The 10787-nt window shown below is 52.5% G+C and overlaps 3 protein-coding genes across 3 annotated transcripts; 1 reads left to right on the top strand and 2 right to left on the bottom strand.

The window, feature by feature from the left end:
- Positions 1–76: 76 nt before the first annotated feature.
- J4E92_002404 (uncharacterized protein) lies at positions 77–1416 on the top strand (the record flags this gene model as incomplete). Its single annotated transcript, XM_051493808.1, has 2 exons — positions 77–301; positions 352–1416. 2 exons carry the CDS (start codon positions 77–79, stop codon positions 1414–1416), a joined length of 1290 nt encoding a protein of 429 aa, XP_051355487.1.
- Positions 1417–1825: 409 nt separating this feature from the next.
- On the bottom strand, positions 1826–3335 carry PDA1 (alpha subunit of pyruvate dehydrogenase; the record flags this gene model as incomplete). Its single annotated transcript, XM_051493807.1, has 5 exons — positions 1826–2143; positions 2198–2433; positions 2485–2939; positions 2996–3129; positions 3198–3335. The coding sequence occupies 5 exons, from the start codon at positions 3333–3335 to the stop codon at positions 1826–1828; spliced, it is 1281 nt and encodes a 426-aa protein (XP_051355486.1).
- Positions 3336–4624: 1289 nt separating this feature from the next.
- Positions 4625–6654, bottom strand: J4E92_002402 (uncharacterized protein; the record flags this gene model as incomplete). The annotated part of the gene is given in 3 exon segments (XM_051493806.1): positions 4625–5857; positions 6628–6635; positions 6651–6654. The coding sequence occupies 3 exon segments, from the start codon at positions 6652–6654 to the stop codon at positions 4625–4627; spliced, it is 1245 nt and encodes a 414-aa protein (XP_051355485.1).
- Positions 6655–10787: the final 4133 nt, after the last annotated feature.

The following is a 10787-nucleotide window of genomic DNA, read 5'->3' as shown; positions in this document are numbered from 1 at the left end:
GTTGTTCTGGCCTCGGCATCTTCTCCTCGACACATCACTGCGGGAAGACGCCCTCTTTCTCGTCACACACCTCGCAATGGCTCTCCGCGTATCCTGTTCCCGCGCTGCAAAGCGTGCGACGTCCACCACACCCGCCACATCTATCATCTCGTCGTACAGTGCACAATGGAGGAGAGGCAACGCGACAGTCGCCCCTACGCAGATGACGCCCGGCTCAAAGGGGCCGACTGCCATGGTCTTCATGAACATGGGCGGACCGTCAACAACGGACGAAGTGCATGGCTTCCTGAGCATGTTGTTTGTATGTAATCGGTCCAAGCGCATCATCGATTCTCAGCTTACGGAGTGTAGGCCGACAAGGACTTGATTCCCCTCGGACCCCTCCAAAACTATATTGGCCCCTACATTGCGCGGAGACGAACACCAAAAATTCAGAAGCAGTATGCAGAGATCGGTGGCGGATCGCCCATCAGGAAATGGTCGGAATATCAAGCCGCGGAGATGTGCAAGATCCTCGACAAGACCTCACCTGAAACTGCTCCCCACAAGCCCTATGTCGCGTTCCGCTACGCAAATCCCCTCACCGAAGATACCTACAAGCAATTGCTAGCAGACGGCTTTGGAGGAGGAAAGGGCGGCCGTGCCGTAGCCTTCACACAGTACCCGCAATACTCCTGCTCGACCACCGGCTCCTCTCTCAACGAGCTCTGGAAATGGAGGACAAGACTGGAAGGCAAGCGTGCAAACGGAGAGACTGGTCAAGAGGTGGAGCCCGAAGGCGCCATCAAGTGGAGTGTGATTGACCGCTGGCCGGCGCACCCAGGTCTGGTTGAAGCCTTTGCCCAACACATCGAGAAGAAGCTGGCCGAGTACCCAGTCGAGAGACGAGACGGCGTTGTCATTCTCTTCTCCGCACACAGTCTCCCCATGACCGTTGTCAACCGCGGCGACCCGTACCCGTCTGAAGTGGCAGCGACCGTATATGCCGTTATGCAACGCCTCCAGATGAAGTACAGGTATCGTCTCGTGTGGCAGTCACAGGTCGGCCCTCAACCTTGGCTCGGAGCACAAACCTCCGACACTGTCAAGGAGTACATGAAGAAGGGCCACACAGACATGCTCCTCGTACCCATTGCCTTCACCAGCGACCATATCGAGACACTATACGAACTCGACAAGGAGGTCATTGGCGAGGATGCGGAAGGCCACGAGGGTGTCAAACGTGTCGACAGCTTGAACGACAGTCCCGTCTTCATCGAAGCGCTCGCGAACATCGCCAAGGCACATTTGCAGAGCGGGCAGGCTTGCAGCCCACAGATGATTCTCAGGTGTCCAAAGTGCACAAGCGAGAGGTGCTTGGCACAAAAGGAGTTCTTCGCTGGTCAGACACAACACATTGACCCTCCCACAGCATAGACCGTGTCTTGGTTGTTGGAGTTTGATATGTATAGATATATAGCCAACGAAGATGTACTATTACTCCCGCTATGCCAGATATTATGCAAACTGCATCTTCAGCACGTGAAGTATTGTTCTCGTCACCACTGCATTCTCTGCGGGGATCCGGCGCACGGAGGTGCTAGTAGCATCTTTGGACAAAAGCGAATGATCTATCCTTTTTCAAAACTCACATCTCGAAGTCAACGTCACTCTACGTGCACCCCACAGAGCAAAACTGAGTGGGATTCTAAGAAATGTCATTCAATGCAAGACCGCGCTCCCTAGCTGTTACACGCATGTAGAAGCCTCTAAATCCTAGAATTACAGATCCCTCTCATCACCTAACCGTGTCTCCAATCATGACCCCGTGAAAAGCCAAAGAGCTTTATGCTGTCCTGGCAACAGGCTTCTTCTCACCACCCATGTCGTGTTCAGTGTAGTAGAAGTTCTCTTCTGGGATGCGTCCCCTCAGGAACTCAGGCTCCGAACCACGGACGTAGATGTCCTCGTATAGTACCTTGCCAGTAGCCTCGGGGACAGCCATCTTCTCCGCAATAGCAACCTCCTCGTCGACCTCAGAACGTGCTTGCTTGTCAATCGACTTGAGCTCCTCCTCAGAAGTAACGCCCCAGTCGAGGAGCTTCTGCTTGAGGCCGGCAATGGGGTCATTGGTGCTGCGCATGCGCTGGATCTCCTCACGAGTCTTTGATTGTTCGTCAGTACATGCTTTATGATGTTGTAGAGCGGTGTGACTTACTCGGTATGTGGTTCCAGGGTCAGACATGGAGTGTCCTCCGTAACGGTAGGTGACGTACTCGTAGACAAGGGGACCCTTGCCCGCGGCGGCATACTCCTTTCCGTACTTGACAGCGGCCTTGACGGCGAGGACATCCATACCGTTGATCTTCAGACCAGGGATGTACTGTCCACGCTTGTAGTAGTCGGTGAGGGCAGATGAGCGGTTAGCGGCGGTTCCCATACCGTACTTGTTGTCTGCGGGGTGTTAGTAAATCCGGCGCATGTCCACGTGGTGTTTGTACGCACTCTCGCAGCCAAAGATGACGGGCAAGTTCCAGAGCTTGGCCATGTTGAATGCCTCAAAGACCTGGCCCTGGTTGGAAGCACCGTCTCCGTACAGAGCCAGGGTGACGTTCTTCTTGTTCTCGTACTGGCAGGCAAAGGCAATACCAGCGCCGACGGGGACCTGGGCACCGACGATACCGTTACCACCGTAGAATCCGGGGGCAAACATGTGCATAGAGCCACCCTTTCCGTACGCGATGCCCTCCCTCCTGCCGAGGAGTTCACCGATAATGGACTTGACAGATGCGCCGCGCATCAGAGCGAAGCCGTGGCAGCGGTAGGCGGTGATGAGATGGTCGGCGCGCTCGATGGCGTGTTCGATACCGACGGCGACGGCTTCTTGGCCGGTGGACAGATGGCAGAAACCCCGAATCTTCTTCTCCTTGTAGAGCCTGTCGGCGGCCATTTCCATGCGTCTGTTGCCTGTTAGACGCTGATCGTGTTCGCATCCCGGCATGGCGGGTGTTCCTACCGTACGGCGACCATGTCGTAGTACATCTTCTTGAGCTCCTTCTTGGTGACGTTCATTGTGTACGGCGGCGGGTCGAGCTCGTACGTCTCAAAGGCCTCGTCGGAGAGGCGGATCTCGAACGGCTTGTCGTCCTCCTGCACACAGTCAACGGTCCATTGCTTGCTCCACAGCCACACGGCTGGCTGGCTGCGTGTCCTCTTACCGATGGCACATTGGCCGGGTCCGTGTGCGATGAGGCCGCATCCGTCGTCACGAACCTGAAGGCGGGTCGCGCCGCTGGGGCCACGGCATTGCGGCGGAAGGGCGACGCAATGCTCCGCCTGATTGTCCTGGACAGCATTGTGAGGTGTGGGGGAAGCAGCCGAGGGGGAGGCGTGGGTATGCCGTGGGTATGCCGTGAGGTTCAGAGGGTGTTGATTCGAAAAGTTGCTCAGCTCCCGCCAGCTCGGGGATCCGCTTTGGCGCTAAGCCGTTACCGTCCGCCAACGCCAATCTCAGCACATCCCGATTCTCTCCGACTCAACACCTCCCAACGCATCGCAACTTCCATCACCTGCACCTTTCCATCGTCACTGCGCCATCAAATACCATGCGTATGCATAAGCTGCATACAACCGGCCGCAAATGCAGGGCGTGATGCCACCCTCTCAAAAGCACGGAAATAAGACTGTCTCAGCATCCCTACCTATGAGATCTCGCAATCACTCCAACCTGAGCACATAACCGCGATTCACTCGAGACATGTACAGAACCAATGAGGGACCTTGTTTTCGCTTGCCATGTCCCGTCCTTAGAAACACTGGTACAACGCTGAAAACCTCCGTCATGGGCACCTTTACGCCTAAAAAAAAAACACAAGTACGGGAAGTATGAAATTAGTCGGAAGGGTGATACTACTAGCTACGAAGTTGTACACTTTTAGCCCGGAAACCCGGGCTCCAGAGACGACATCGACCTTGGGTGGGGTAGTGTGCCTGGCCTGTACGACGTCTACCTTACAGGCGACGTTCTGATGGAGTTGTTCTATATCCAGAGCGGAGTGAGAGGCAGGCATTACCGATGCAGATCTGCCAAAGAGCTCAGGGTCACCCGGCAAACATGGAGTTTTGTTAGAAAATCCTTGGGGCGTGGCGCACTTGTCACCCTTACAAAATCACGAACAAGATAATAGAAGAACGTATAAAATTTGTGTGTTTCACTTATGTTGCTTGCAAACGATCATGGCCCAGCTTTGGCACTTCCTTTGGCTGTATCCTACCAGTGCTGCACCGAGCGATGATTTACCAGATGATGAGCGTATAACAATAATCAAGAGCTATTGCGCCGAATATCTCTTTCTGGGTTTGTGATTCTCTCTTTCCCCGAAAACTTGGACATACGCATGCAATCTCGAAAAGATAATGCGCCCATATATTGCGCACGTCCGATCCTTCACAATTACGCATGGAATGGTGTGGTGTAGAAAAAGCATCAGACTCACTCTGGGTGACCAAAAGACATGTACCGTCTATTGCATAGAATCAAGCGTAGGCACAAAACCGATTTGGGGCGCCCGGCGTCATTGGGTCCGGACAGAAAATGTATGAGAGTCCTTAGCGTATGTGATCCACTCTTGATGCTAGGGCAAAGTTAGAGAAAAGAAGGTGAAGTAGCAGAACATGTACTTGCCTTTGCGATTGCATAGCCCAGTCTCAAGACCCTCTCCATGCGATGTTTGACTGTACTCGCCAACTCCAAATATCGCTCCTCTTCGTCATGCTCTCTCTCAAACCACTTGATGGGAAAGTAATCGTCTGCCCAGATCAAGCCTCGCACAAGATAATCCTCAGGCAAAGGCAGCTCGTCGCCCCTCTCGCCCTCCCCAGGAAATACACCGGAAGCCAGTATTGTATCGATGTTGGGCGTATGGCTTTGTGAATGACTCTGGATCTGGTTCTCCGTCTTGACCAACGTATTAAGGAAAGCAACGAGTTCGGCCCAAGGCGCGTCCTCAATGAGATCGGAAACGTATGTACTGGAAGCAAAGCTAGAAAGAAAAGCGAGCATAATGTGTACGTGAGGAAGCACGTTCTTGTCGCCGATGCGGCGGAGTACGAGAGCGAACGTCTCCCTCGTGATCGATTTTGCGTTGATGAAGGTCTGAAGGACTTTGAACTTGTCCATTGCCTTCTTAATATCCTGCTCAATATCTTCGGGCTTGCTCGAGGCAATTAAAGGCTTCATTGGATTCTGTTGGTCAGCCGGAGATGCACTCCGAATCTTGTCTTCGGTCGCCTTTTGAGGATCTTCTGCTCTCCCCCAGATCGGAAGCAGCAAAATCTGGCGAAGAAGATTGTCGTTTTTCCCGTATTCAAACCAGCCGGCAATATTGGTAACCGCGATGTATACACCCTGCTCCTTCCATTTTGCTGTCACACGACCAATGTGATTGTCCAGGTTTCCGATGAAGTCCGCCTTCGCGTCCATGAACTCAGTTGTATGCTGATGCTTCTGCCCCTGAGCCGTGTCCACACAAGACTCCTCGAATTGCAGCCCGTGTGCTTTGATGAAGTTGGTGTCGATCGCTAAGGCATGTGTGAGATGTGCGCCTGCACGACCAAGAATAGGATCCAGTAGAGTCAAGATTGACTCTCGCGCGCTCTGGAATGGTTTGACGCAGGTCAGAGACCTAGAGTAGTAGTACATTTGCTGGAGAGCATTTGGCCGTGCCAAGATAGCGAGGTGGTGATATAGACGACCCACAGTAGGATTCTTATCGGCAGCCTTGGTGTACCAAGAGCGCGCGACGCCTGCCCAAGTCTCACGGTCCCGGACATCTTCGTCCTCAATCGCCATCCGATATCGGCCAAGGTCTCCGAGGCACTCGATCCATGTATCCTCGAAAGCTGGAACGGTTTCGTACAACAAAGCCATCATCTGATACGCCAAATAGATGAATGCCAGCATATAATCTATACTGTCAGGAAGACGCCGCCGAAGTAACTCCAAGAAGGAATGGATACCATGTTTCCACATGCGTGCAGGCATCGAGTATTTGGCGGCAAGACGTCGGAGAGCCGGCGATGCAGAGGGATGCTGACTAGCTAAGAAAAAGTCATGATGCTCATGTAATAGCGTCCGGTGAAGAGCGATCAAAGCTTGCCAATGATCCGACGCAAGTTTGGTATCACCATCTTGCGCAGCTGCGGCTTGTGCGCGATCCACATGTATACACTTGGTCTCCACCATGGTTAATCCTGCGTAAATAGATTTCACTTCCGACGCAAGTTGCTCTTGCGAGATGGGTCGACTATCAGGCTGCAATAGTAAACCAGGGTATCGGGGATCATAGCGTTGAAGTTCTATAAGACCTGGTTGGCGTTGAGATTGTTGGGGCTTAGGAGTAGTTCGTTGCTGTGTATGAGCAGGGGACTGAGTTTGCGGTGATTGTAAGTGACTGCTCTTCGTAGCTTCGGCTGACCACTCGCTGGAGGGCTCGGGTGTCGTCTGGTATGGAGACGAGGTAGACTTGGCGTTTTGTTTAGGATCAAAAAGGCGTGCATCCTGTGGTCTCGACCGTGTCCTTTCCGAAACAACAGTTTGTGGAATTTGCCTAGAGAACTCGGGACCAGCCACTTCCACGTGAGACGGACCCTTCCCTCTGGGGCTGGTGAACTCATGTTCTGCGGGTCGTTTCCTTCCAGAGGGCGGTGAGTTCTGCCTGGAAGCCTTTCCCGAATCTATAGTAAGAGCCGCGATATCAGGCGCTGACCGGTCTCCAACAGTTGCGGCTGCCGAGTGATCAGATCTGCTAGCCATATTAAACGCTGATCTAGCAAATGCCTGTACAGAAGCTTGGCCTGTACTCACTTGAATTTCAGGCTTAGATGTCGAAACTTCTCTCTTGCCTGTCGCGGAGACAAGCCTTCAAACTCGTCGCGATGGTCTATCTTGCCGTGGTCATACAGCTGGTCGGCACTTGGAAAGACGCGTCCCTCATGACCGGGGTAAGGGCACGCGTGGGCCCTGATGATTGGACTCTGAGTTTTCAGCGCCTGCGCGAATTTGGTCTGGACGAGTTCACCGGTGTCCATAATGCGGCTGAATGTCTCAGGTGTAGGATTCGCGTTCGTATTCCGATCTCCGTATTTGGCGTGGGGAGCGATGTGATCTGATTGGATGAAGTTTTGGAGCGCACATACCCACTCGTGCGCGCACACCCAGCCTCAGCGTGGACTGTATCCTGATGACCTGGACTACGCAGTCTCCAATAAGATCCGGCAAGCTTGTACACTGTCGCATACGCGTTCGATGCTCTGCGCTCAAGTTCAAGGGGTCGGACTGTGTACGTTGACGAGGTAGTGCGAGGCCTCCGGTTTGGCTAGATGCGACGTCCGGGACGACAGGGACAGCAACCTCGCGTACAACAGAACGTAGAAATAGAAGAAAGGAGCTGTTTGACGTAAGATCTCCAACTCGAAGACTGAGATTGAATCTTGGGAGTGTCCCCCAGGGTGGGCATTAACACAATATAAGATGCGGCTCTGCTGTGGTTCGCCTACTAGGCAACAAGGCAAAAGAAGGCAAACGTCCCTGGGCACCGGACATGATTTCCTGCACGCCACCGTTAAACCTGCCTCAAAGGGCGTCGTCGACTTTGGTATCAACACGTCGCCTACTTGTAAGAAACCTCCTGCTCGGTTTGGTGGGCGGTCGTTGCCTACTTATGCTCGTTCCGTCTGCGGCTCTGCTGCTTGCTTTCGCCATCACCATGATGGGGGCCACATGAGCCCCACATTCTCGTCTGCTCCATCGAGGTTAGCGTTCCACATTATGAAAGCAACCCGGAACGGCATGCCCATGCATACACCATCCATCCAATGAATACCTAGACACTGTCGCTTATCATCAAAAGTTCATCCATCGAATGCCGTAGGTGCCAGCGCACCTCACATACGGCAAGGCAAGTCTTGCAACGTAGACCATAGTGTTTTCCGACTCTGCCTCACACCGATTAACTACATGTTCCGGCGTATCTGCGTGCATGTACCGTGTAGTCCTCCATCTCGTGGAAGGCAATACCTGCGAGGCTCGCAGAGACCATACATGCGGCTGAAGCCCATGCGTTGGTCGGGTGGCTTCATTCCTCTGTGCGAATACAGCTTGCTTATTTCAGCTCATCGTCGAGAGTTCCCCTAGCCACGACACAGCCGCGAAGTCAATACTGACGCGTCTGCGACATCCTCACGCTTCAAATCTGAAGCCAACTATCCCCGCAAAAGACCTTGCGACAGTCATCGTAAGCCGAAGCCAGATAACGTACACGAAGACTGATTTGCTCAGATTTTACGAAGCGGGATGGAATTTTCGAGGCCTACGTCCTTGGTCCCACCAGAATGCAGGGTGTTGCCTTGTACATAGCAGATCTGCCGACGAACAGGGAGTGTCATCTGTTTGCCTGCGCAAGGTGTCACATGTACGCCGTGTATGTTGTATCAGTACTAATTTCCGACAGTCCGCTTGGACGACGACTCGATCATCGTGGGCGCTACAAACGCTTGCACGGGACGATACTGCTTCCACAACCGATGCGTGGCCATTATGTTCCGGGTCCCCGATTACCTACCTGGTATCAGCATAGATGCCAATGAACGGTGGCCACGCTATCGGTATTGGCCCGAAGACACACAGCGCTCATTGCGCCCTCTCACGAAACACGAGGCACAAGGCATTGCTGGCAAGCGCTTAGTGAAGGCTGCTAAGACGCGTCCTAACCTTCATATTCCCAAAGGCCGGTGCGCCTCAATGCATGCCCTTTTGGTCGAAAGATATAATGCCATTACGTTCTTTTCGTCACCTGTATGCACCAGGGCCCAAACACATCAAGACATGCGATTGGTCAAGTAACCAATCCCATTACCACCAACAACAATATCATTGCCTTGGGTCTTCGCCAGCTGGTGCGGCAGAACAACAAGTCCTTCCTGGTCCGGTCAGGCATCGCTCAGGGAATAATCCAATTGTAGGTAGACGCGAATTTCACAGCGACCATTGTTGAAGTCGTTTCGTAATACCAAGAAGCACTGCGCACACGACTCTCAACCGATCAACCGCACTATCATTGTGCTATGAGCTGTTGATCTAGGTGTATGCAATCGGGCAAACCGTGATAGCGACCTGAAACACTCATATCCTCTCCCCATACGCATGTTGGCTGACCGTACCTAGGTCAAATAGAGCACGAACCAGCATGGTCATCATCTCGCAACGGAAAACCAATTACGGTCAGGGAATTTTGATCACAAGCCATCATCACCAAGTCAGCTCCGGCATTGCCGCTGGCTGTCGTAAACTAAGCGGTATGTGCTACACCAGATCAGGCGTAGTTGCTCCTGCGCTGTCGTCTGAACATGGCCTTTACAGAAAGCATGGCGTTTTCTCTGGACTAAATCATGTCGTGTATCGACACGCGAAGGGTCTTGAAGGGACTACTCAGCATAGTGTGCTATACACTAAAGATCTGCTGATTGTGGGGTGCAAGACTACCCTCGAATGAGGACTGAATAGGCATCTCGATGGCCGCTCAATCTGCGCATAGTCAGCATGCGAAAGAAAAGCCCATATGTGCAACCAGTTGAAAATCATGGTGTTGCACACAGTCTGTTGCCTGACAAGCACAATGCCTTCTGGGCTTCGTTTCAATAAGTGTATACGCGCATTCATTATAGCTTTCAAAGGGAGTGGTACGGTTTGATGAGGGGAAACTGCACGAGCAGGCCGATCACAGGGATGTTTCATCGTTTCTGGTGTTCAATTATGCGCCCTGATCACCCCGGATGACTGGAACCTTTTCTCGTGCACGCAACACCGAGTCTAGCAACTACATATGATTAAATTTGACGCGTTTCTACGCTAAGTGTGCCATCTCTGTACGTACTAATCGATGATGAACTAGGTGAACAGCTATGCAGCTTGAATCAACAGGAGAAGTCCCAGCCACGGCCGTTTCAACATAGCAGAGGCGTGTTATGTGATAGTGATGGAGCGGCTACATTGCTCCCAGCGTAGGGCAACAGTCATACAGAACCCAGAAAACTGGGCCATCCTCGGACATTGTACGCAAGGCGGGGTAATCTGCCTACGGCAGTCCCACGGCCCAACAACCCTCATACCCATACCGCTTATATCTGTGTTTACCGGAGCCTACCAAGTAGCAACCCATATCATGACATAATTTGTGAGCCATTGAGGCCTCTTGTTCATTGAAAGACTATTTTTCAGCCGTCGACTGCGATGCATGAGATGACGAAATGGGCAGTCCAAGTGTATCAAGAGTCTATCAAAGGCCAATGAGCAGTTCTAGAAGGGCAACTGGAACAAGGCTGACCCAGAAATGAGTCGAAGACGCGAAGAGGGCTGAATCAGGGCCACGTTCTCACACCTGTGTATCCCTCAAGCAATAGCCCTTGCGACGCCGTTTCTCATAGAGTAACCCGGGAACATCAATCCACTTAAATTTGCCAATCCCATTTGAGTGTTCAAGAATACTGTGGAGACATGTCAAAGACAGTATACGGGGTTAGAAGCCGATGCCTACTAATTACGAGTGCGGATCGATTATCTAGGTGCCTCAAAGACTATAGCCCCACCCCGCGATGGAGCCTTGTTCTCACAAGGTCCAGAGGTCGCATATGTCGTTGTTTCTGTTACTCGCTGGAAGGCTCCCAATCAGTTCGCAATACTTACGGACTAGATTATGTGCCTGCGGGTCGATACACCTTGCATTCTGTGCCCTGCATGTCAGCCCTCAAGC

The sequence above is a fragment of the Alternaria infectoria genome (assembly GCF_024043175.1).
Source record: "Alternaria infectoria strain BMP 0036 chromosome Unknown scaffold_3, whole genome shotgun sequence".
In the NCBI taxonomy this organism is placed as follows: Eukaryota; Fungi; Ascomycota; class Dothideomycetes; order Pleosporales; family Pleosporaceae; genus Alternaria; species Alternaria infectoria.
This window is presented reverse-complemented; position numbering and strand designations above follow the sequence as displayed.